The sequence below is a fragment of the Lissotriton vulgaris genome, chromosome 3_2 (assembly GCF_964263255.1).
Source record: "Lissotriton vulgaris chromosome 3_2, aLisVul1.2, whole genome shotgun sequence".
NCBI lineage: Eukaryota > Metazoa > Chordata > Amphibia > Caudata > Salamandridae > Lissotriton > Lissotriton vulgaris.
This window is the reverse complement of record NC_141690.1, coordinates 24,301,376-24,328,547: the sequence shown is the minus strand read 5'-3', so window position 1 is coordinate 24,328,547 and position 27,172 is coordinate 24,301,376. Positions and strand designations below refer to the sequence as shown.

General features: G+C 46.0%; 1 protein-coding gene across 1 annotated transcript in view; it reads left to right on the top strand.

Annotated features, from left to right (window-relative positions):
• DTHD1 (death domain containing 1) overlaps positions 1-26,229 on the top strand; it is a 468,974-nt gene extending 442,745 nt beyond the window's left edge. The window contains exon 10 of the mRNA XM_086964002.1: positions 25,380-26,229. Within this exon, the coding sequence (XP_086820128.1) occupies positions 25,380-25,711 (332 nt within the window). The 3' untranslated portion in view covers positions 25,712-26,229. The remainder of the gene's footprint in view (positions 1-25,379) is intronic.
• Positions 26,230-27,172: the final 943 nt, after the last annotated feature.

Genomic DNA, 27,172 nt, shown 5'->3' with positions numbered 1-27,172 from the left:
GGCTGAGGCTGAGAGGACCTTGGCAAAGGAGAAGACTGAGGCTGAAAGGGCTTGGCTGAGAGAAAGCTACTGTAGAAACATGAACTGGGACTTGAGAAGTGGGACATCAAAGCCAGGCAGGCAGAGTCCAGCGGTAATGGTGGCAGCATACGTTCAGTGCCCTCTGTAGACAAGAGTATCCCTATTCCTAACATATGTCTGGTGCTTGACTTTGTTGTGGGAGATCATATTGACAAGTTGTTTGAGGCTTATGAGATTACCTTATAGATGCACAAGATCCCTGTGGAGAATTGGGGTGCTCTTCTATGAAGGCATATCCTCAGTGAAGGGAGGGAAGCCATACTAACTATAATATTGGGAGACAGGATGAGATATACCCCCATGAAGAAAAACTCTTGTCAGGAAGTATGGTCTTACCCCAGAGAAGTAGGACAGACATTTGGGGACAGTTAGGAACTGGCCCAACAGACCTGGATGGATTGTGTTGATTCCTTATGCAAGACACTGAATGGTTGAGTGAAGGGCCATGAAGTAAATGATTATCAGCGGCTGTACAATTTGATTGCAAAGGAACCCATGTACAGTCATTGTTTTTCAGATCTGCACCAGCACTTGATTGGCAGTAAGCTCTCTGACCCCAGGGAGCTTGCTGGGGTGAAAAACTACAGGGTCAACATCAGGGTCCAAAAGAAGTTTTTGGGGGGAATCACCACAAGGGGCGAAAGGGTTCCCATCAGAAGAAGGAGGGGGAGACAAACATTAAAAACAGGAGTTCTTTGAAGGTCTTCAAACTAGCTCTAATGGTCAGGACTTCCAATCCCCACAGGAGCATCAGAAGAAGAAATGATTCCTTGACAGTAAGCCATCAGGGAAGGCACCACCTAAGTGCTATGAGTGCCAGCAGGAAAGGGGAAAGGCACTTTAAGAGGGATGCTAAGCACCCCAAGTGGGCTCATCCCCCCGCCAGTAGTCAGATACTGGTGTTGGCTAGTGTAGTGCTTAAGGAGGAGGTTCCCACAGTTAGTGGGGACAGCGTAGAGGTTAGCCTAGGGTCCCTGTGTGACAGAGGGATGATGCAGAGAACTTAATTGCCTAGTAACACTAGGAAATACAAGCGGTGGGTCACCATCATTGGGTAGAGGGTTAGGGCTCTGAGAGATACTGGGGCCAACACGACAACTGTCAGATGTCATCTGGGTTTCTCAGAACAGTTAGTCCCTAATACATTCCACCAAAATGTGGCAGCTGACAACCATGAGAGTCACTACCTAGTGGCTCTGTTTCCCTTGAAGTGAGGGGCGGGGTTCTCAGGTTCCATGAACCCATGAATCCATGAATGTGAGTCCATCAGTGACTGTGGATTGCCTGCTTAGCAATGACCTAGTGCAGAAGAAAATGACCTGGAGCACTCTGTCTGGACGGAGGAAGAGCTCAAGTCCCTTTTGAAGATGTTCGGGTTGCTTGAGTGGGTGTGCCTGACCACACAGACCATGTCCGCACAGACCATGTCTGCCCAATATGGTAGTCAGGAGGACCTGGAGCCTGGAAGAATGGCCCAGGTATTTGTCAAAAAGAGGAAGTTTTGTGGGAAAGCCGGTCCTGAATTTCCCACGGTGCGAAAGGAAAATGAACCTGAAGGGGACACCTGGACCCTACAGGGGAGGATGTGGCTTCCCTGGACTTCCAACTGGTAGCAGGAAGGGGGCTTCATTAGGGCGGAGTTCTGCAAGGTGCATATGGACTGCCCTACTCTTGTGGGTCTACGGCAGCAGGCCGAGGCCCTGATACCTGGTGACACCTCCGGTGATCACCTAATTTACTGGGAAAATGGTCTCCTGTATACTGAGCCTAAGACTCCTGTGTCTGGTGCAACCTGTGTGTTGGTGGTCCACCAATGCTACAGGGCCTTTCTACTGGAGCTGGGTCATGAAGCACCCCTGGCAGGTCATTGGGGCAGAACAAGACCTTTGACAGGATTGTCACCCACTTTTTTTAGCCTCAAATGCAGAGGGCCTCAGAAGGTTCTTCAGGTTCTGTTCTACCTGCCAGCCCAGTGGCAAGTCAGGAGATGTCCCTGCAACAATTTCCTGTTGCTGAATCCCCCTTTGAAGGGTTGAGCATCGACATTGTTAGGCCTCTGGATTCCAAGACAGTCTTGGCAACAGGTTCATTCTATCCTTGGTGGACCATGCTACCTGGTACCCGGAGGCTATCCCTCTGAAGACAGTGACTGCACCTGCAGTGGCCAGAGCAAAGATGGGAATCCTTATACTTGTAGGTTTCCCCAAGTAGGTATTATCAGAGTGTGGTACCATCTTTATTTTGGGGTACATGAAGACCGTGTGGAAGGAGTGTAGGGTGACCTACAAGTTCTCTACTCCTTACCAACCTCAAATCAATTGATGAGAGTTTCAACAAGATCCTTAAAGGCATGATCAAGGACCTGTCAGAGCCCTTGAGGTGGAACTAGTATGTTCTACTGCCATGCCTTTATTTTAGTTTTGGGGAGGTACAGCAGAATGGGTTTGGCTTCAGCCTCTTTTAACTTCTGTATGGGCCCCCTGTGAGAGGACCTCTCAGTCTGCTGAAGGAGGGTTGGGGGCAAGCTATCAAGAAGGTACCCCAGGATGTAGTGAAGAACATGCTGGCCCTCCGTAACCAAATGAAGCACTCTAGAAGAAAGCACAGGAACATTTTGAATCCTGTCAGTAATCCTGCCATGAAACGGTGGTATGACCAGGATGCCACTCTCGTTGAGTTTCAGCCTGACAAAGAAGCATAGATTGGGGAGCTGTAGAGCTCGGTCCCTACAAGCCCACTGGTCTGGGCTCTAAGAGGTGAAAGAGCAAAAGAGTGAGGTCACCTACCTGGTGGACCTCAAAACTCCCAGGAACCCTTTATTTTTTCGCTTGTCAATTACCTCATACCCCTCTTTGAAAGGTCTGATTTAACCATGCTCCTGGTCTTGGATAATGGGGCAGAAGAGGAGAGTGAACCACTCCCTGACCTCCTTTCTTCAAATGAGTTGGATGAGGCTAGTGGAGGGTGTCAGCCTCTCCCCTACCCTGACACTAGAAAAACAGAGATATTGTGGCCAGTTGTTGGGGCAGTTTGCCTCACTCTTCCCCCTTGCCCCAGGACTCACTACATGGTGCACTTATGATTTTAACACTGGGGACAGCATGACTCTGAAGAGTCAAATCTACAGGCTCTCTGATAAGGTGAACCCCACCATTAAGGAGAAGTTCTCCAAGATGCTGGAGCTAGGGGTTATTGAGCCCTCAAATAGCCCTTGGTCCAGCCCAGTGGTGTTAGTCATCCAGGTGTCACTCCATAACTTAAATTCTATGTCGATCACTCTGGGCTCAATGCAGTCACCAAGACTGACATACGTCCCATCACCCAAGCTAATTGGCACAAAGATTGGTTGGGAGCTGCCAAGTGCCTCAGCACATTTGATTTAACATCTGGATCCTGGTAGTTTGCCTTGACTGAGGGGGCAAAGAGAGCGCAAAGAGAGCACTGTGTTTTCTACCCCAGAAGGCCAATTCCAGCTCTAGGTAATGCCCTATAGCTGGGGAGAACAAACCTGTCACCTTCTAGATGGTGGTCAACCAGGTACTGGCTGGGGTGGAAAACTTCAGTGCTGTCTAGCTAGATCTCATTGCATCCTTCAGTTCTACCTGTGAGGACCACCTCGGCCACCTCCAGAAAGTGCTTCAGGCTCTGCAGAGGGCAGACCAGACTATCGAATCACAAGAGGGAATTAACAATAGGCTAGTGTGAAATTCTTTATGTGTAAGCTGTAGCAGAGCCCCATCCACCCCATAATGCCTTAGATGGTCCACCCTGCCAAAACCCAGGATCTCTATTATGTGTCTGTCTTGGAGTAATACACAAATGCCAAATGCCAACTTCACCTAGTCATGATTCCCATGAAACAGGCTGCCAGCACCAAATGGGTAGGAGAAGAACATGCCACCTTTTTTAAAGTGGCATTTTCAGATTGTGATTTAAAATCTGATTTTACCATTAAAGGGGATTTCAAATGAAAATTACTCAGACACAGAACATGATATTCCTATGTGCTCCCAAACAAAAGTTATCCCTTATTAAATGTAATAAGGTAACCAATGTTATCCTATGGGAGAGGTAGGACCTGCACTAGTGAAAAATGGCCCAGTGTTCCACAGAGCTGTCACAGGGATCCTTTTCACTTCAGCCTGGTACTAGTGATGACTCCCACCCTTATGGATCACAAGTCTTCAATCTGAGTCCACTTCCCAGTTTAGGGAGATTAGGGTATGTTCTAACACCTACCCCTGATGACTACTTGCCCCTAAGGTCGCATTGACCACTTCAGTAAAGCCCTCACTAGTCGGTGGTTTCTTAGGACTGAGTCTTCCCATTTGTTTCCTAACTCAGAACAATCAAAGCACCAGGATTGGAAATGGTGCATCCTGGGCCACCACTCTCTAGATTCTCCTCCCTGTTTCCCAGAAAGGGCCTGGGAACCCTTTCCACCCACCTTATTCTGGGACAGGTCTAGTCTCCCTAGACTTCAATTGAACATGTGCTCTCTAAGTATAAGAATAAACAATTCAGTGAAAACCACACTTGCTGACCCTCAACCAACCATTCAGTGCCATGTGGAACAGTCCAATAAATCTACCCAAGACTAGTTTGGAAATTTGTGGCTGTCCCTGAACCTAAGGTGCTACTTTCCAGGTGTCAACTCAAATTTAGGAAGTAAAATGCCCTTCATGAGCAAACACTGCATTTGTTCCCCCACCACTAGACTTAGCAGGTGTCCCTCCCCACTGTGGGCATTCCACATGTTTCCACATGTTTGCACTCAAATCTACTCTGCATTGACAAAATTCTTAACAAAGTATGGAAAAAATTAGAACAGCATGAAATTGGACACTAATAATGATTATACTTTCTTTTAAGCCTTAACAAACTAATTGTTTATAAAAAAAAACTTTTTTAATATAGGAAGTATACAATTTTAAAGATTTATTGCTATCGAAAATACATTTTTAAGGATGTATTGTTATTCAAATGTATATAATCTAGTATTGTTTGAAATTGCATTTTTTTGTAAAGATTTTATTTAATCAAACAATAAAGATCTATCTATACTCTGGGACCCTGCATATTCTGAGGGCTACCTCATACACGGAAAAATACTTGACCTTATCATCTCCTACCACATAGATGGGCACCAGGCTGTGCGGTATGCAGACTATCACTTTTCTAGTGGGCACAGATGGAATGCTGCTTCCATTCTTGCTGGACTCTATTTGCATAGTTCTGATGCCCAGCGTGCTGCGATTCAGCTCATGGGACATTCTGTTTTCTGCCTTTGCAGCAGCCTCCTCTTTGGCAGCAGCCATCTCCTTCACTGCCTCTGTGAGAAGCTGGCTTCGTATATGATGTCCACTAATGTAAGTGGGCACCTTGCACCAGTCCAGACAACCCTTATGGTGATTTAGGAGGTCTCAAACAACCTTAGAAAGCTATCCAAGTGGTAGCTGTGGAGAGCAGCCTTCAGGCTTAGTCTTGAAGGAGTGTAACACAGCTTAGTTTACCAGAATCCAATCTTATAGTATAGATTAAATGAAAAATAACCACACAATATTTATAAAAATATGTATTTTATTATATAACACTATCTAGTATGGTCCAGTATCTCCCGCATGGAGATAGACACAAAGCACACAATAACTTAGCAAAGAAATCACAGTAATTAGCACTAATACACTGTGGGCCCCAGGGGGGACCAAACCATATACAATGTCAAGAGGACGTAGAATTACTGGACACCCACAGAACTACCCAACGTAAGTAGATAGGGACCCCACGGAGAGCGTGCAGTGTGTGAACACAACAGCATGCGCCACACTAGTCTATGTGCAAGTCGCAGTTGGATTTTTAAAGATTAGCGACCCTTCCCAGTGGACCCTGGAGAAACACAGCAGAAGACAGAAGGTTCGAGAGCCACCCCACCAATGGATACCATGGTATCCAACTTAACTATCCCACGGAAGCTGGGTGCATAGGTGTGATGTGGCTTCGGAAACCGCAGTCGAACCCAATGGAGGACTTCAGTAAAGTGCCACTGCTGGAAGAGGAGATGTCCAGAGGAATTCAAATGTGATTTCTTGAAGAGGAGTACTGAGGGGACAGAGTCCATGTCACTCAGGGCTGACCAGGCGACTTGGAAGATGAATGCCCTCCGATTTTGGGAGTTTCATGAAAGATGATGGTGACCTTGACTCTGCAGCTGTGAGGACCAGGTGACGCTGAGAATGACCAGGACATGGGTATGAGCTGTAACACGAAGGATGTCAAATGCTGAGGGGTCAGTGTCCGGTGGGAGCACCAACTTACCTTGGCAAATGCAACCCACGCAGGAAGTCAAGAAGGTGCATCATTCAACCAGCAAGATCCAGGAGAATCAGGGCCAAGCAATCAGGGGGTCCAATTTAAACAAAGGTGACCCTTAAATGGACCCACAGGCTGGAGGCACAGGAGTCGTGAGAGGACCTCAAGCAGCTTACCAAAAGATGCAGACCACGATGCACACAATATGGTGTGACTGAAAATTCTGGTAACTGGAGGTGCTCAAGGTTGGGCTACATGTAGCCCATAGATCTTCTTGCAGAGATGACAACAAGCCTTTGCAACTGCAAAGGGGACCTGTTACTCAGGGGTTTGGTTATTGCAACCCCCACGAGAACTACTGGCCTCAAACTTGGTGAAAGGGTAGAGTAGGCCTCGGGAGCTGGGGAACACCACACTCTGTGTTGCAGAGCCCATGGTGTCCGAAGATGCTCAGGAATTGCAAACCGGACGACTTAGTTGCGGTGCCTTTGAATGACGGGGAGTGACTCCTTCACTCTAAGTGGTATTACTTCGGTAGTCCTTAATGCTTCACAGGCCTTGGAAGGCTCCTGTATGATGCACAGGCACAGACGATGCAGCAGAATGGAAGGGAAAACGAACTCAGGCCTAAGCGAAGTCCAGCAAAGACCAGAGTGCCCAGACGGTCAAAGTGCAGTGGTTTCAGTTCTGAACCTTATCCCACGATGAATCTAGGGACCTCCACCCAAGTAATCCCTTAAGTACCCTAAGGGAGAGGGTTGGGAAGGTTCAGGGGACCCTCCCAGGGGAGGGTCTGGAGAGAGGGGCAGTTACTCCCATATCTTTGTCCAGTTTTGCACCAGAGTGGGAGCCAACGGCTCCTCCCACTGGTTTGAACTGGTCTATGCACAGGGACAGCAAATATGCCCCTCATGCAGACTTTCAGGTGCTGGCAAGCGCACCCACCCAGCCCTAATACACTAAATCCTGTCTGTGTCTGGGAGGTGGTTATACCTCCCTGTGACAGAATGCCTATTGTACTACCTTAACCTGCTCAAGCTTGGCTCAGCAGCAGGAGGGCAGAAATGTGTCTCTGGTTGGCAGCAACCATTTTGTGCCGTCCAGGACTAGAAGGCTGATACCGGGAATGCTGTGAGTCTAACGGAGGGCTCTTCCAGTGCTAGGAATCATACCTCCCACACAGTTTACAGTGTTGGGGTATTATTCCAACATGTTTGATACCAAACATGCATGATAGGATTAATTGCAGCCGTTTTCAAGATGGCCATAGCGCGATTACGCGGTGCCCCTCTATATAGTATATGGCTGCTTCACTGAGAATCTTGGAGAATGGACTCCGTAGGCTGCAGAGGAGTCCTGCTCATGCAGGGTCGCCCTCTCACTTACAACCAAGCACCCTGCACTCAGGGTTGTAAAGGCCTGCTATAGGGGTGACTTATAGGTTTTATGTGCAGTGACCCTTAGAAATAGTAAACCTATATCTTTAGTAATTGGGGCATGCACCAACTTAAACAGGCTGAAGTTGCTGGCCTGTAGTTCCATTTTGTATGGTCTCCCATTGGTGACATATGTATGGTTCAGCCCATGGGAGACCACTGGGGTACCTATGCCCTGGGTACCTTAGTATCATATACTAGGGACTGATAAGGGTACCCCTGTATCCAATCTGAAGTGTGCCTAAGTACTCAATACAACAATCTAGGGAGAAAGCAGATAGACAGGGGTCCTGATTAGCAGGATCCTGGTACGACTAGTGAAAACAGAAACACATCAAGAAACAGGTGGGGGTAACCATAAGAAGCAGAGCCTACTTTCTTACTGCCTCTAATTCTAATTTGGCCAGCTGCAGCCCTTCTGTCCTTCAGCTCCGCTGTGGACAGACTATTGGAAGATACAATGCTCCCGACCCTGGCAGGAGGAGCCTTCTCTCCAGGGTGCTGTAGCTCAGGACCTATGCTGGGGTCCTCTACCTCCTCCTCTGATGTGTCTAGCAACTGTTAGACCTTCTCAAACTCCTCCTTTTTGGATCTCCTTTTTGCTGGAAGCCACCTTTCCTTGCGGAATCCTCTGAACTCAGCGGCAGTTTGGCTCTCCAGATTGCTTATCTCAAAACTTCATAGGTAGAGTCACAGGGACAGCTAGCAAGGTAGAATGGGAGTGACTTTGGAAAAAACAACAGTGGACAAACAAAGAGAATAAAAAAAAAATTGGTATCAAGTTATTTATAATGGATTTTTGTTTTACACAAATTACTGTAAAGCAACACCACTGAGCACCGATGTGAGAATTTGTAATACTGATTGAGGGAGGCGGGAGCCCTTCTCAAGCAGCAACGACAATCTTTGTCACAGTGAGTTACAAAACATACTAATTGAACCTGTCCATAACCATCTTGAAGTTTAGCACAAAGGCAGTCAGTTTTAACGTAGGGACAATGTTTGAAGTATTTATGCTGCACTTAAAGAGCAATAAAGTGGCAACACAACACAAGAAAATCCCTCAGTAATTTTGTAAAATAGAGTATAGTTTTATCAATTATTTGACACCAAAATGACAAAAATACAATCAGTCAAACAGAGACAGATAATTCCAAACATTCAAGTTAAGTATAGTGCCTAAAAGCACAAAACGCCACTCGTGGTTATGTGGTTGTGCTCGACTGGGTGAAAGCCACATGTTCAGGCCAACCACGATAGAGTGCAGGCTGAATATATGGACTTGGTTAGTCCTGCTGAAAAAGTTACCTTCTAAATTCCAGCACAAAGACTTCAGTTCCCGGTGGAGGTGGTCACAAGGAGTTTTGAGAGCGTCATGAATGAAGAGTTGTTTTGCAAACATGGGGATGGATGATAAAGGTTTGATCAAGGTTCTGAACTATTCATGACTGTGTCTGATATACTTAATTTGATAAATGAATTTGTTTGAAGGTAGGACCGGATCAGAAAAGCCTAGCCCTGGATTCCATAAAGAACTGTGTTGTTTGCTAGCACCACTACCATTGTCTTCATTTGTGAGGCATGTTGAACTAGTTCCATTTGTCCAGCTACGTGTTCAGGTGCTATCATCTTGCTCCAAATTTTTAACATGCCATGTATCAAAGAACCAATGGCAACATGTGTAAGAAACCTAATGCCCCTGTTGTAGTTCCACAGGTGTGTTGGATCTGAGCACTCAGGTATTTTGACCTCCACTGTGGTTGTAGGCCTGCCAAACAGCACATACTGCGGTAACGTTGTTTTCTGTTTTTTTCCTTCTATCTCAATAAAGCTCCTAGTAACATGAAATATACTTTGCTCAGTTACTGATTATCCAACTCTCCTTCTGACGTTCCCCAGCGTCGTACCATGAAAATATTGTTTTCAACATCGTTATCTTTACACTATAGCACTTAAGAGTTCAGTGGTAACAATAATGAAAGCAACATTTACGAAGCATAGGATTAGGGTGTTAACAGGTGTATTGATTAACTGTTGGGAGGTTTCTCCCTAGATCAGTGGTTCCCAAACTTTTTCAACCTGCGGCTCCCTTAACCCATTGGCCATTGCCCGTGGGTCCCCACTTTTATTTTTTGGGAGGGCGGAGGGATGCAAGCCCGGCCTCGGGAGTACTTGCATTTTTCTTCCAGGAAATAATTGGGATGAAGGTATTATAATCATATTTACTGGTTGTTTCATAATACTAAGGCAGCACCTCTAAAAAAATACTCCTAGTTACACTTTTTTGCCCATGCCTTTTTAGGGTACCCTCTCATACTTTTTTTATCTTACTTACTAGATAGCACCCCTATGCATGTAGGCCCTTTTGCTAAAGTTTTTTTGCGCTTGAAGAATATTTGCATGCACTTCCATTTCTACCCATGTCATACGTGCCAACACACCTGTCTCAGCAGGGTGACTCACGATTTTGTAAACAACATACAGCTTTGTTTTTGCTGTCTCCTCCCTAAAATTGCCTCCAAATCAATGTAAATAAAATAAATTCCTCTGATTTTTTTATTTTAAAGTCCCCCTTTCTTTCTTCCAAATGTTGGCATAATGGCATGGCATGGAGTGGTGTGGCTCACTGGTTAGAGGCGGCAGACCCAGAAGCAGAGAACGGCCCGGGACCAGGGTTCAATTCCCGACGCGGCAAGGTTGTGGACCAGGGTCAGCGGACTCGATAATTCTCGCCTCGGTGCCTACTCTAACCAGGGATCACACTCAGCAACTCTGGGCATTAGCTTGCCTCATCTCTTCAACGGCCCCCCACATTCGCCGGGGATGCCTGGTTTCACCTTGGAGATACCCAGTAGGGACCATCTCACAGGGATAACCAGGACGGGTTCCCCAGCGGTCTACAGCGCCACAACGCCTCAGGGCAGCAGTGCGCTTTACAAGACCACATACATATATGGTGTTTAACTTCCCTGTGTTCAAGGAGAGAGCAGACCGGTGTGGATAGGAGCGTATACTGAAAGAAATGGTCACTGGAAGTACCTATGATTCAAGTAGAAAATGTCAATACTTAATAATACTTAGTTTGTTTAATAGACAGGACAACTGTACTTTCCTGATAACTTGCATTGGTGTAAAATTAATTTGGGAAAAAACAAAACTATTAATGAGTCTAACAAAATAAATCAGGCATCTTCTGCTTACTTTGGGAGTGTTGGAACTAACATTGCAACTCTATAAGCGCAAATATAAGTTCAGATAATGTGTGCCATATTTTGGCCAAGTCATTAAGTGCTGCACAGAAGCCACCTTGCTGCGTTGCACAGCATGACAGGGAAATGGCAGGAGGTTGCCATATTTAAGTCAATACAATGCATTCCTTCCTTTTTCCCTACATTGGTGCCCATTTGACTGCCTAGCACCAACACAGTCAGGCTTGCACCATGGTGCAAGGGTGCCTGTGTTGTAAGCAAAAAACAATCCATTGAGGCATTTGCCTATTTCTATATGCTCTGCAGAAATAAAGATATTTCTCCTTGTTACGCCTCACCTGGGAAGGCCTAGGTTTTTGGCGCATTATGGTAAAAACTGGGAATGCATCAAAATCCATGGATGCGGCATGGGAATCCCCATGCCACACCCACAGAAATGCCTACATAGCGCAGAGTAATGCAACACTGTAATTTGCACATTACTCAAGATTTATGAAACCACTCACAACTATGCAAGGTGGCCTTGCATGGCTTCATAAATCTAATTTTTAAGTTGCGTTGCCCCTGCACCATGTTGCTTGATGCAAGAGCAACCCAAAGGGCCTCATAAATATGGCCTCAAGTATGGACAAGAGTGCTGAAGAATAACAGCTGCTGTCTCAGACCATCATCATACAGCTATGCACAAGAACAAGGGCTGGAGCAATACATACAGAATTTGTGTGAAATAGGTAAGAAATGCTATGTGTGCAGCTCTGCCCCCTTTATCACCCCCACTCCCCCAACAACCAGTGTGTCACAAAACATTAAAAACAAGTGCAGTTTGAACAGCAAACTGATGCAGAGGAAGCTATTTTTCTCAACTTTTTCACTCCATCCTTAACGGGCCCACATCAAATTTTAATTCTACTCTAATCTACTAATCATACAACCAACTTGGTTCTCCCATGGGCCTTTCTTGTCGCTTTGAGGGGTAGGGACTCTGGATATCCACTATTGGTTACACAATGAGGACCAGGAATTGGTAACCAATCTATAAATTGGAAATCAAATTTATGTACACTATTCTCAGAACAGGATATTAGATATATAGAATAACTACAGGTATTCCGAACCTCGTGAAGAAGTTCAATCAGGCCAAAATCATTCAGACCAGAAGTTTTGCTACCGCTGGTATTAAATAGAAAAAGGAAAACCTGCTGTTCTGACAATAACCTATGATTCTCCTTATTATGCATCAAGATCTGAAAGTTATGTACACCGTATCTGAGAGATAAAATATTATTGAAATTAGAGACTCAGGCAATTATTTTTAAATAAGAATTGTATTAAAAATAAAGACACCTCAACATTTAGACAATTTAGTCAGAATTTGGTAAAATATGGCAGTAATATAATGCTACATTTCAAAACACAGGTTTAGATGAATAAATCATAATCAATATAATAAGCATACTCTGTCGGAATGAATTTTGGGGTAGGGGTGGCTTAGAATAGAAAGTCTATAAGAAGTCCTTAAGCTAGAATTTCTGCCATCAGCAAGAGCAGAAGACAGTTCTATGGGGTCTCTCAGGTGACATGGGATTTAGTCAAATGGCTAGGGAAAAAGGAGCGTACTAACAAGTCTGCTAGCATGAGACCATAAGACAGCAGGGTTAAGGAGCAGTGACTGCTCAAGCAAGTGGCTAGACTGCCAGTTCAGCAAGTCTGCACAGTTTAAAAGGAGATATACTCTGCACCTGCTCTGTTTAGGAAGTGTCGCCAAGCAATTAGTCCGTTTCAGATCTCCCAAAAAGGCAGGGAGACAAAGGGGCAAAAAGCAGTTGGCTGAAGACGGCGAAGAAGAGCTAAAGCACCTACTCCTCCTCCCAAAATCGTTAATATATTTTAACAAATCCAGAGATGATGGCAGTAATCACATCACTATAGTACGGTATCATGATGATCATCTGCTCACAAGGTGTAAAAGTAGGAAGTAAGGTATATGGTTCCATTCAAGAATGCATGAGAACCGGTTGTCTGTACATGGCACACAGGTAATTGTACAATAGCCTATTGATTCATAGATTTTCCAAAGGAAATATAGCAAAAGTTGTAGTCCCATACAAGTGTTCTTCATAAGTATAAAAAGGTAAGATTTTGTCACAAGAGTTTACATGGGAAAGGAACAAAAGAGTCACATGAGGGAAACAGCAGTGTCATTGTTTTTATGAGTCCGAGTCGAAGGTGTAAGCTTTGCATTTTATATTTAAAGCTTTTAAATCAAAATTCAAAATACATAGATATAAGTGTACTTTTCATCAATAGGCTATATAAACCAATTAATACATTAGTGAAATAGCTTCATGTAAATGTTCACTGTTAACTATGGCTTATTACCACATTTCACAAGTCTATACGTGGCAACTGTATGTAAACATATGGATAAGAAAATGTAATTAACCAATAAAGTTCACTACGGTTATAAAGAACATGCGTTTACAGTTTTACATTTCCATCTCATAATTTTGCAGAGTTTCACCAATATTTCAAATGGTCAATAGTGCATTACAATGAGAGTGAAAGTATATGCTTTGGGAGTTTACACTGTACTATTTGTTATGAATTGTCACACAGTAATCAAGAGAAAGTCTTATAATGCATGAATATATTAATAATATGTGTGTTTTATAATAAATTCAAACTTATGTGAATATGAACTGTTACTACATTAGGCATAACCTTTTTTTTAAGTTTGAATTTATTGAGGAAAAACAGGAAAAATATCAGCAAAAAACGGTTATAGCATAACATATTTGACATAAAAGTGGAGAAATATAATAAAAACAGCATAATGATATGAGTGTCAAGCTGCATACAAATGGAAAATACATCAAATAAAACAGGAAGAAAAAGAAAAAAGCAAAAGAAACAAGGAATAATTCAGGCGAATCAATCAAAACAGATCAAGAGTGTAATAAACGTTATTGAACATTGTAAGCATAACTATAGTAAAATTAATACATAAGGTATAACCATTCTGGATTAAAGAACCAACCCAGATCTGGTAGTTAAAAGGCAAAGGGAGAAACTTAAGGTGGTTTCTGCACATCGTCAGATACATTTTTAGAAACAGCAATTGAAGAGGCAGTGACAGATTAATAATTTGTTAGGGGAAGATAGAGAAGATCCCTTTTGACTGCTAGAGAAATGGGAGATAAATAGTTAGTGTCAAGCTGATGATGGAAGCCAATAGCATTCCACCAGGATTTAAAAGTGACTTTATATGCTTGTTTCCAGTTTGATGTTAATAAATGAAATGCGATAGCTAGTAATAAAGCTAAGAGTTTAAAACTTAGAGGTGATTGAGGCCATTGAGGAGATAAGGTACCTAAACATATATTAGTTGGGGAAAAGGGGACCCAAACTTTAAAAATTATCTTAATTTGGCAACAGGACACGGGCAAAACCAAAAGGAAGAAGGCATTTCTGGTGAAAAGGAAACTGTCCCAAGTGTCAGTTGACCATTCTTGTGAAAAATCTTTTTCCCATGCTTCTTCAATCTTTGATTTTTGTCTGTCATTTTGGAGTTGTAATGTTTTATAAATAATTGACGCCGAGGGGGAATTATCCAGCATGGAGGATCCATAATTGTAATTTACAGGAAAGTTAATGTTGTCTGGTAGATTATTAAGAAATTGGATAAGAGAAGGATAAAGAAGATTATACTGCGATCTAGATGTCGAGTTTAAATAAAATTGAGATTGAAGATCAGAGAAGGTGAGGGGATGGGAGTGAAATATAAGCTTAGAAATCCATTTTATTCCTCTAGAATGCCAGGATTTTCAGTAAATAGAACGGCCTTTAGCACTCTATTGTGCCATATGGGGGATTGTTTAAGGGAACCAGTATAGGGATACGAAGAAGATAGGCAAGCAGTCAAAAGTTTACAAAAGTGTGAAAGGACAGGAGAACGCATAAGAACGGTTTTGGGGGAAAATTATAGAAGTTCTTGAAAATCGAAAGGGGCAATAAAATAATTTTTCATTTTTAACCAAAGAGGAGGGTATAAAGGAGGAATCAAAGGAGGATTAGAAGATTTTAATAAAAAAGCAGAAAGGTAAGTTTTAAAATCAGGAAATCTACGACCTTCATTAGGTCTATCTTTCTTTAAAGAGGACAGAGCTATACAAGATGGTTTACCCTTCCAAAGGAACTTTATTAAAGTGGAATCAATTTTCTTAAAATGATATTCAGGAATGTGGATGGGGATCATAGTGATAGTAAATAGTATAAGAGGGGAGAGATTTATCTTAATTGAGTTTAAATGGTCCCACCAAGAAGGGAAAAGAGGGTGCCAACAACTAATAGTATCATTTAATTTTTGTAAAATATAATCAAAATTTAGCTTTATTGTTACAGATATTAAAGGAGCCAACCACAAGCCTAAAAACATAATTTTAGTTGGTTGCCAAAAAAGCCAGACTTGTCAAAAAGATGTTTCTGACACAAGATGTTCAGAGGTAAGATTTCACATTTATCAGCATTTAGGCGATAACCTAAGAGTTATGAAAAAGAGGCTACCTGCTGAAGAAAGGAGTAAGAGAAATTCCGGGTTTGGAACAGTATAAACGATTGTCATCTGCATAGGCTGACATTTTAACTTGATGATGGCCAAAATGGAACCCTGTGATGTGGTCGTCCTGTCTAATCTTAGTGAAGAAAGGTTCCAATGCTAGAACAAAGAATAAGGAAGACAAAGGGCAACCCTGTCTTACCCCCCTGTGTAAGGGGAAATAATCAGAAAATTTACCGTTAACAAAAATTGAAGCACAGGGACATGAACACAATAAAGAAATTAAAGCAATAAAATTTGGAGGGAAGCCAGCCCATTTCAAAGCATGAAACATAAAATCTCAACCGATCCTATCAAATGCTTTTTCAACATCTAAGGCAAACATGGCAATCGAATGATACAAGGAAGAAGACTTGCTTAGAACATTAAAAAAGACTCGCGAAATGTCAGAAGCAAGTCTACCTTTAACAAAACCTGACTGTTCAGGGCCAATAAGATCATCTAAAATAGGATCAATACAAAGAGACAATATCTTAGCAAAGATCTTCTAATCAGTGTTAACTAAAGAAATTGGCCGATAGTTCTTACATAGAGAATGGTCTTTATTTTCCTTAGGAATTAGGCAAATCAACGCTTCTTGAAATGAGCCTCGAGAGGATCTTTCTCAGAGAACGGAAATAAAAGTAAGAGATTAGGTGAGAGGATTTTCTCAAAGTGGTTATAAAATTCAACGGTGAAACCATCTGGTCCAGGTGCCTTCCCTCGGCGTAACACTGAGATACCATGGGATATATCTGCTAAAGAAATAACAGCTTCTAAAGACTCAAGATCAATGTGACTAGAAGGGGGGTGATAGATTGAAAATAGTTAAGAAGATCAAATTGATCAGCTGATGATTCAGGAGTGTGTAGATTCTTATAAAAGGAAACAAATTCATCCAAAATGCCTTCATCCTTAAAGATGGGTGTATCAGTACAACACCTTTCAAAGACTCTATTCTTGTTCTTTCCTTTCTAACTTTCAAGTAGTTAGCTAGTAATTTCCCCAATTTGTTTTAGCCCCCATAATAACGAGAGCTACTTTTCAATAAGTAGTTGGAAGCAGCTTCCGTAGATAATTTACTAAAAGTGTGTTTAGCATTGATAAGGTTTTTCAAAGAGGGCTGATTGCTAGCATGATAGTATACATGCTTTAATTGTTTAATTTTATTAAGTAATTACGAGGATTGAATTTCTAATGCTTTTTTCTTTTGTGAAACAACATTTATAATAAATCCCATACATGACAAAGGGAGAGTCCGGAGAATTATTAATAGTAAAAAATTCAGGGGTAAATGAGTTGAATTTTTTGCAGAAATTAGGGTCAAGGAATAGAGAGTTGTTAAAACGTTATCTGCCTGGGTGAGCGGAAAAAGGAATGAGATCAATATTAACAAGTACAAGGGTGTGGTCAGAGATTAGAATTTAACCAATTTCAGGAGGAAAAGATAATCGATACAACATTGTGAATGGTAAGGGGCTGAGTAAAAACTATATCTCTGAGGTCTAGATGGTAAAGATGCCAAATGTCAACAAATGCATTGTGTCGTACTGTGGACGTAAATTGTGAATGCATTTTAGAGGGGACAAACTTAACCCTGGAGTTCCTATCTAAAATAGGATCAAGAATTTGGTTACAGTCACCGCCAAATATAATGTAATCATCATCCTATGTACGTAATTTATTAGAAACTCTCATCCAGAAAACCTTATCAACCGAAGTGGGACAGTATACATTAAAAATGACTAAAGGAATCCTACCTATAAGAAGTTTAACAATAACCCAACAACCTTCCGTATCAGCTTCCTGATGAACAACTGAAACATGTAACTTTTTATGGCATAAGATCAAAACTCCATTTTACTTATTTTCACATGACCCACCCAGCATCTTTTCAACTTGGAAGCTTCGTCATTTGAGATTTGAGATTCTTGAAGCAAAGCAATGTCAGTTTTAAGTTTTGCTGGATGTTATAGCACCCGTTGCCTTTTAATAGGATTGGCCAAACCTTTAATGTTCCAGGGAGTGACCCGAAATGTAATTTAATGAGAAAAATATGAATAAACCTTATGCTTACAAAAACACGAATGAGAGTTATTTAAGAAATAAAGATGGGGAAAAAGCTAAAAAAATGAAGTGAATGTGATAGGAAATTAGACCTAAATAATGAGAGGGTAGATTAGAAAAGTAAAACAGAGAGAGAGAGAAAAAGATAGAATAAAGGACAACATAAGAGTAAATCAATAAAGAAGAGAAAGGATAAAAAACAAAGAGGCAGTACAAGTCATACAAATGACGACTGAACAACATACCTACAAATACAAGATGGAAGAGGGGGAGACTACACCGGAAGATGCCAACGACAGCACCAGAGTTCCACCGATTACCTGAGTAACCACAATCATCACTTTGACCTAAGAGGGACACCGAATATGTAATGGATTGCAGGAACAAAACACCTAAGTACATAAGAAGACAAAACATAAAAGAGTGAATCGACAAGCATATTAGAGAAAGTGACAAGAAAAAAAGACATAAAACAGCAAATTGCTAGAACATCACGAAAGAACAAGCAGAATAACACTCAATGTATAACCAGAACAGCAAAAAACCTCTCTATGGGGCGGAACAAGAGAGTACTAATGGTGTAAGTTAGAAATATCCATGACATCTACTCCATGAAGATGAAGGAATTCTTGTAGCGCCACCGGCTCCTCAAAAGTTGTAGTCTTATCTTTATATGAAGCAGAGGAAGATTTCACTGGAGAAGGAGGATCTTTTTTTGCATCTTTGTAGAAATCACTGGTAATTTGCTTGGGAACTGCGTTTTATGAGTGGTGCCTGATGAAAGATAAGGTTTCTGTGAAGTAGAGTCATTCATTTAGTTGAGAATGTAGTCAGAGTCAGTAAACGCAGAGCTCTTGGAAGAAGCAGTGAGCTTAAGATTTTGAAATCTCCCCATATAGGGATGGTGGAGTTTAGTGAGTGAGGACTGAAAGTAAACTCTTAAATATGTACTCTTCAAATAAAGAAGATACACTATACGATACAGAAGCAAGAAGAAATGGCCAAATAGAAAACAAATCACAGGCTCTGCAATTAATGATGTAGAAAAGTAGCCCAGGGAACTGCGGCTTGGATTCAAAACATTGTAAATATTCGAGACCTCCTTTTAAAGGAACAAGCTGGTATTAAACTAAACAGCTACAAAGCATGGCATCAGTAGGAATTGCATGTTGAAATTCAATTAACGCCTTGCACGCAGCCGGAATTCCGCTCCAGTGCGGCATATTCCGATCGCGGGCGTGGTCATGACGGCTGGGAGCCGTCATTAGCACACGAGCACTGTGTGCCATGTCGGCTCCCGGCCGTCATCAGCATGGAAGGGGTTAAATTGACTGAAAAGTACATTCCATGAGTAAAAGCGAGGAGAGCACAAAATAGCTGCTAGTTAGGATGTGTGCAGATTATTCCGCTCACATGACAGAATTTTTGAAAGTGTTCCAGCAAGGAAGACGAAATTTGCCCTTTACAACAATTCAGAGCGTAAGAGCTCCATGAAAATAGAAAAATTAGGCATTATAGGGTTCCCGAGTTACTCGGCTGATGAGACATGAATAAATCAATCAATCAATCAAGGCATTTATAGAGCGCACTACTTACCCGGAGGGTCTCAAGGCGCTTGGGGGGGGGTGGGGTTCCGCTACTGCTCGAACAGCCAGGTCTTGAGTTTCTTCCTGAAGGAGAGGTGGTCTTGGGTCAGGCGGAGGTTGGTTGGGAGGGTGTTCCAGGTCTTGGCGGCCAGGTAGGAGAAGGACCTTCCTCCTGTTGTTGCTCTTCGGATGCGGGGGACGGCGGCGAGGGCGTGGTTGGTCGATCGGAGGGGGCGTTTGGGAGCGTAGAAGTTGAGGCGGTTGTTGAGGTAGCTCGGGCCTTGGTCGTGTAGGGCTTTGTGTGCGTGGGTGAGGAGACGGAAGGTGATTCTCTTGTTGACGGGGAGCCAGTGCAGGTCTCTCAGATGTCCGGAGATGTGGCTGCGTCGGGGGATGTCAAGGATGAGTCTGGCTGAGGCGTTCTGGATCCGCTGGAGTCTCTTCTGGAGCTTGGCGGTGGTTCCGGCGTAGAGGGCGTTGCCGTAGTCCAGTCGGCTGGTGACAAGGGCCTGGGTGACCGTCTTCCTGGTCTCGGTGGGGATCCACCGGAAGATCTTCCGTAGCATGCGCAGGATGTTGAAACAGGACGCGGAGACGGCGTTGACTTGTCTGGTCATGGAGAGGGAGGAGTCCAGGATGAAGCCCAGGTTGCGTGCGTGGTCTGTCGGTTTGGGTGCCGTGCCCAGGGCGTGGGGCCACCAGGAGTCGTCCCAGGCGGAGGACGAGTAGCCCAGGATGAGGACTTCCGTCTTGTCTGAGTTCAGTTTCAGGCGGCTGGTCGTCATCCACTCGGCTACTCTTTCATCCCTTCGTGGAGGTTGGTTCTGGCGGCGGCGGGGTCGTTGGTCAAGGAGAGGATCAGCTAGGTGTCGTCGGCGTAGGAGATGATGTTGAGGTTGTGTTGGCGTGCGATGGCCGCAAGGGGGCTCATGTAGACGTTGAAGAGGGTGGGGCTGAGAGAGGAGCCCTGAGGAACGCCGCAGATGACTTCCGTGGCTGCAGATCTGAACAGTGGTAGGCGGACTATCTGTGTCCTTCCAGCGAGGAAGGAGATGATCCACTCCAGGGCCTTCTCCTGGATTCCGATGTTGCTGAGGCGCTGCACTAGGGTGCGGTGGCAAACAGTGTCAAACGCCGCGGAGAGGTCTAGGAGGATGAGGGCCGCTGTTTCACAGTTGTCCAGCAGGGCTCGGATGTCATCGGTGGGAGCGATGAGGGCGGTCTCGGTGCTGTGGTTGGCTCGGAAGCCAGACTGTGAGGGGTCGAGGGATCCATTCGTCTTGAGGAAGGCGGCCAGCTGCTTGTTGACGGTCTTCTCGATGACTTTGGCTGGGAACGGGAGGAGCGAGATGGGGCGGTAATTCTTGAGTTCGGTGGGGTCCGCTGTTAGTTTCTTTAGAAGAGCGCTGAGTTTGGCGTGCTTCCAGCTCTCAGGGAAGGTGGCGGTGTCGAAGGAGGTGTTGATGATGTCCCGCAGGTGGGGTGCGATGACAGCGTTGGCCTTGTTGAAGACGTGGTGGGGGCAGGGGTCGGTCGGAGATCCGGAGTGGATAGAGTTCATCGTGCAGATGGTGTCTTCCGTGCTGATCTGGGTCCAGGCGCTGAGGGTGGTGGTGGGGGGCGTTGGTGTGGTCGTTGGGAGCATAGAAGTTGAGCCGGTTGTTGAGGTAGCTCGGGCCTTGGTCGTGTAGGGCTTTGTGTGCGTGGGTGAGGAGACGGAAGGTGATTATCTTGTTGACGGGGAGCCAGTGCAGGTCTCTCAGATGTCCGGAGATGTGGCTGCGTCGGGGGATGTCGAGGATGGGTCTGGCTGAGGCGTTCTGGATCCGCTGGAGTCTCTTCTGGAGCTTGGCGGTGGTTCCGGCGTAGAGGGCGTTGCCGTAGTCCAGTCGGCTGGTGACGAGGGCCTGGGTGACCGTCTTCCTTGTCTCGGTGGGGATCCACCGGAAGATCTTCCGTAGCATGCGCAGGATGTTGAAACAGGACGCGGAGACGGAGTTGACTTGTCTGGTCATGGAGAGGGAGGAGTCCAGGATGAAGCCCAGGTTGCGTGCGTGGTCTGTCGGTTTGGGTGCGGTGCCCAGGGCGGGGGGCCACCAGGAGTCGTCCCAGGCGGAGGGCGAGGAGCCCAGGATGAAGACTTCCGTCTTGTCTGAGTTCAGTTTCAGGCGGCTGGTCGTCATCCACTCGGCTACGTCTTTCATCCCTTCGTGGAGGTTGGTTCTGGCGGCGGCGGGGTCGTTGGTCAAGGAGAGGATCAGCTGGGTGTCGTCGGCGTAGGAGATGATGTTGAGGTTGTGTTGGCGTGCGATGGCCGCAAGGGGGCTCATGTAGACGTTGAAGAGGGTGGGGCTGAGCGAGGAGCCCTGAGGAACGCCGCAGATGACTTCCGTGGCTGCAGATCTGAACAGTGGTAGGCGGACTTTCTGTGTCCTTCCAGCGAGGAAGGAGATGATCCACTCCAGGGCCTTCTCCTGGATTCCGATGTTGCTGAGGCGCTGCACTAGAGTGCGGTGGCAAACAGTGTCGAACGCCGCGGAGAGGTCTAGGAGGATGAGGGCCGCTGTTTCACCGTTGTCCAGCAGGGCTCGGATGTCATCGGTGGCAGCGATGAGGGCGGTCTCGGTGCTGTGGTTGGCTCGGAAGCCAGACTGTGAGGGGTCAAGGGATCCATTCGTCTCGAGGAAGGCGGCCAGCTGCTTGTTGACGGTCTTCTCGATGACTTTGGCTGGGAACGGGAGGAGCGAGATGGGGCAGTAATTCTTGAGTTCGGTGGGGTCCGCTGTTAGTTTCTTTAGAAGAGCGCTGAGTTCGGCGTGCTTCCAGCTCTCAGGGAAGGTGGCGGTGTCGAAGGAGGTGTTGATGATGTCCCGCAGGTGGGGTGCGATGACAGCGTCGGCCTTGTTGAAGACGTGGTGGGGGCAGGGGTCGGTCGGAGATCCGGAGTGGATAGAGTTCATCGTGCAGATGGTGTCTTCCGTGCTGATTTGGGTCCAGGCGCTGAGGGTGGTGGTGGGGGGCGTTGGTGCGGTCGTTGGGAGCGTTGTTTGTGGGCTGAAGCTGTTGTGTATGTCAGCGATCTTGTTGTGGAAGTAGGAGGCGAGGAAGTTGCAGAGGTCTTGCGACGGGGTGATGTTGTTGTTTCCGGCGTTGGGGTTGGAGAGCTCTTTCACGATGTTGAAGAGTTCCTTGCAGTTGTGTGCGTTGTTGTCCAGCCGGTCCTTGAATGCTGTTTTCTTGGTGGCGCGGATCAGTTGATGGTGCTTCCGGGTGGCGAGCTTGAGGGTGGTCATGTTGTCCAGTGTTGGCTCCCTTCTCCAGGCTTTCTCGAGGGCTCGGCAGTTCTTCTTGGAGCTCTTGGGTTCGTCGGTGAACCATGGGGACTTCTTGCTGCCGGGTCTGCTAGGCAGGGTCCTCAGTGGGGCGAGGTTGTCTGCGCAGTTGCTGATCCACTTCGTGAGGTTGTCGGCGGCCTGGCTGGGGTTCGCTGAGCTGGCGGGAGGGTGCTGGCTCAGGGAGGCGGCGAGCTGGTCTGCTATGATCTTGTTCCAGTTTCTTCGAGCAACCTGTTGCTGGTGGTGGTGGATCGTGGATCTTCTGAAGCTGAAGTGGACGCAGCTGTGGTCCGTCCAGTGGAGTTCGGTGGCGTGGCTGAAGACGATGTCCTTGCTGGATGAGAAGACAGCGTCAAGTGTGTGTCCGGCGAGGTGGGTGGGGGTGGTCACCAGCTGCTTGAGTCCGAGGTTGGCGAGGTTGTCAAGTAGGGTGGTGGTGTTGCCGTCGTTGTTGTTCTCCAGGTGGAAGTTGATGTCCCCCAGGAGGATGTAGTCAGCGGAGGGGAGGGCGTGCAGGCTGATGAAGTCGGCGATGTCTTCGCTGAATTGTGTGCGTGGTCCCGGGGGTCGGTAGATGAGGGTGCCTCTGAGGGTGGTTTTGGGGTCCGTGTGGATCTGGAAGTGCAGGTGTTTGGCGGTTGTCAGGGTGTCGTCGGTGTTGGTCGTGATGCGGATGGTGTCCCTGTAGATGATGGCGATGCCTCCTCCAGTCTGGTTGCCTCGGTCTCTTCGGGTGATCTTGTAGCCCTCTGGGATGGCGATGGCGATGTCGGGCGCTGAGGAGTCGTTCATCCAGGTTTCCGTGAGGGAGGCGAAGTCAGGGCTGTGGTGTCGAGGAGGTTCCAGAGTTCGATGGTGTGTCTGTGAACGGAGCGGGTGTTGAGTAGGATGCACTTGAGGTGGTTGCTGCTGGTGTTCGGCTTGGCGGGTGCTGGTGCGGGGCAGGTCCGGATACAGGAGAACTTGCAGGCGTGACAGCTGAAGGGTCCGTGGGTTCTTCTCGGGTGGCTCGGTAGCATCCCGGGATTCGGCCAGTGTTGAGTGCGTTGAGGGTGGCGGCGTCGTACGTCTGGCGGGTGGGCTGGGGTCTGCGGGGGCCAGGGGTCCTGGCAGTGGGCGCGGTCCAGGCGCGGACGGGCGCAGACGGGCTTCCCTTGGCGCACCTTCCGGCGCTCAATCGGTGCTCCCGCTGCGCGCGTCCGCTGCGCGGTTGCTCAGGGGACGTCATAAGAGAGGAGCCGGGAGGGCGGGTCAGCTGGGTGGCGGGAGCGGGGCGACCTATGGGCAGGGGGGGGGCGGAGTCGGCGGGGGTCAGAGGCAGGAGGGGGCACTCAGGCCGGTCAGCGTAGGAGACCAGGGGGGAGGGCAGCGGAGGGGGTAAGGGTAGCACAGGGCAGCAGGACGGGTAAAGGAGCGGGAAAAAAACTGAAAAACAAGGTAGGCAGCAGCGGGGGCAGCAGGAGGGGGGAATATGTCCAAGCAGCTGCGGGCGGCGGAGCAGTGCTCAGACGGCGGCGGAGCAACGCTCAGGAGGCAGTAGGCATCAGTGGGGCCTCGGAGCGAGGCTCGGGCAGGTGGCAGGCAGGAGCAGCGGAGTGGGGGCGACCTCGCCTTGGAGAAGGCTGAGCGGTCGCTCCCTGACCCTGCACGCAGACCCCTTAAGAGAGGAGCCGGGAGGGCGGGTCAGCTGGGTGGCAGGAGCGGGGCGACCTATGGGCAGGGGGGGGCGGAGTCGGCGGGGGTCAGAGGCGGGAGGGGGCACTCAGGGCGGTCGGCGTTGGAGACCAGGGGGGAGGGCAGCGGAGGGGTTAAGGGTAGCACAGGGCAGCAGGATGGGTAAAGGAGCGAGAAAAAACGGAAAAACGAGGTAGGCAGCAGCGGGGGCAGCAGGAGGGGGGAATATGTCCAAGCAGCTGCGGGCGGCGGAGCAGTGCTCAGACGGCGGCGGAGCAGCGCTCAGAAGGCAGTAGGCAGCAGAGGGGCCTCGGAGCGAGGCTCGGGCAGGTGGCAGGCAGGAGCAGCGGAGTGGGGGCGACCTCGCCTTGGAGAAGGCTCAGCGGTCAAAATGTCAGCGGTTTTGAGAGAAAAAATGGTTGTGCCGTCGAAGATGCTAAAAATGGAAAAAAAACTGCAAGATAATTGTCCCAAAGCTCACCGCTGCATCCAAGAGCAGAAAACCAGCATTGTTGGAATGAGATGAAGTAATTGCTCTCTCGTATATGAAAAGTGGCGGGAACGGTGGTGCAAGGCTCTGCCCCACGCCACCATCTTGATCGGCATCTTAGCAACGCCCCTACATTAGGCATCATCTATTTACTTTATTCTACACAAAGTACGCTTTCATGGTGCATGTACTACAAGTTTCTTGATGTTTTATTAACTCTTCAAAGTCGTGCAAAGTGCATGTCTTTTTATTATATTTTTTCATTGCCGCATCCAGGATATATGTCCACGAAAAGAGAAAGTGTTTACACTGCATCACAATGATACATCTGGTAAAACAAAATCCTGGAAGGGAAAAGGTGCAAGCTAAATCTTGAGAAATGAGTTGTGCAGGTATTTAACAGAAAGTAGGTTGTGGGTTGGTGATAAAAAATGGGCAAGAAAATAAATATTCGGTGTGGGCCAGCGTCCTCCCTTTGTTGATATCAAAACCTATATGTTTTGCTTCTGTTGTTGGTGTATTAATGTGACTGCTGTTTACTCTGACGTTCATAATCGCCTACCCTGTTAACAAATTATGCTTTTACTTTAAACTACAGACATCCTCTGGGACAAACTTGTTTACTGGCTGTCAGAGGAGCTGTCCGAAGAGGATGCTGCAGTGCTCGTTGTATCTCTCCCTGTTCGCCGGAGCACAGTTCAACTCATCAAACTGAAGAGTCCTGATAATCTAACAGAACAAATATATGAGCTGCTAAACTTTTGGAAGAAGCACCTGCCGACCTCCGCAGACAAGCTGCGCCTCCTGTGTCGGCACCTTTGCAAGAGCGGCAGGAGCGACCTCTCGGATGAGCTAAAGCGGATGTGGGAGAGCAAGACTTTCCCTCGGCAATTGCAGCACAGGTTTGCTGCCAGTGTGTCAAATGTTTGATACCTTACATGTAGAAAAAAGGTGAATTCTCCTTTGTGCTAAGTGCTGACAACCGAGAGGCAAAATGGCGTCCATTTTTATTGAACCTCGGTTTGTTTAGCTGCGTTCTATAAAAGTGTGAGAGGTATTATTGCATTTTTTAAAGGGGGCCGTTCGATAAAGAAATAATAAAACAATTTTCTTTATCCAGTACTGCATCTCTAAAAATCACAAACAGTTCTAGAATTGTGCTTTGTTTAATAGCGCCTGAGGTTTTGTGGTGTACTGTGCCATCATTCACTAGAGGGAAGGGTGTTTATTTCTCAATATGTAGAGACATATGAATGACATCTCAATGCAATCTTGTATGTCTCAAAGTTAACAATTGTTTTGTAGAGTGGATGGAAATATATCAGTGGCTCTTCCCTGTAAATTTGCGATACACTGTGCATGATGAAAGTGATAATCTCATATTAAATTGGTTTGCAGAATTTTGTTTCACATACCAGTATTAAATTCTAAACCTTGTTTGCATCTGCATTTATTTTGTTTTGTGGTATTGAAGTTTTCAAAATGAGTAAAAACGGTAAAGTGCAGACTGTTATGAGGCTCTGATCCCTTTTGTAGTGATTTGTCACACACGTACTACTTGAAACTATGTTTATTATTAGTAAACTGGCACAATTAGAAGTGGGGTTGTGAGAGGAGCAAGGAGCTGTGAAGAATGGCATTGTCCTCACATTGCCATTCTTCACAGCTCCTTGCACCTCTCACAACCCCACTTCTAACTGTCATGGAATCTTACTTTTCAGAGTTCTTAATTGACGTCATAATGGCCCTGTGTTTTGTCAGCATGCCTTGAGCTTTACACCTTACAGTACACTAACAATAACTATGGTGCACTTTGTGATATTAGAATGTGCTTAACTTAATACATTATACAACACCTTTCATTAGAAAAATACTGATGCAAAGTCACGGCTTATTGACATAAAAATCTGACATTAGACGATAACCCACCATTCAGACACAGCAACATTAGCTAATATAATCCTTGATTTTAAACAATCCCAAGCCTATATGAACCAAGAGCCTGATTTAGAACTTGGTAGACTCTTGTCGTCCCTCCACAGTGGAATATACAAGTAATCCGCCAAGCTGATGGTATTCCCACACACCGTATTTAGATGTAGGCTGACTGAGCCAACGTCTGAATCAACAGACTGTTTCGCATCACATAAACTGCACACTTCCGTTGACGCGGTGGACTCCTCTGCTGGGTGTTACTCAATTGCTCTAGGTCGGCAGGTTTGCACCAAGCCTATTTAGATGTCCTTTTTATGCTGGTGTTTTCTTAGCAGTAAATTGCTGATGGAGTGAGTCACTAGTGGAGTGTAAACTGGCAAGAACTACTTATTAATGTATAGATACAGATATATGTTGTGGTTGCTTCTAAAATATATACAATTTGTTTAGCACACA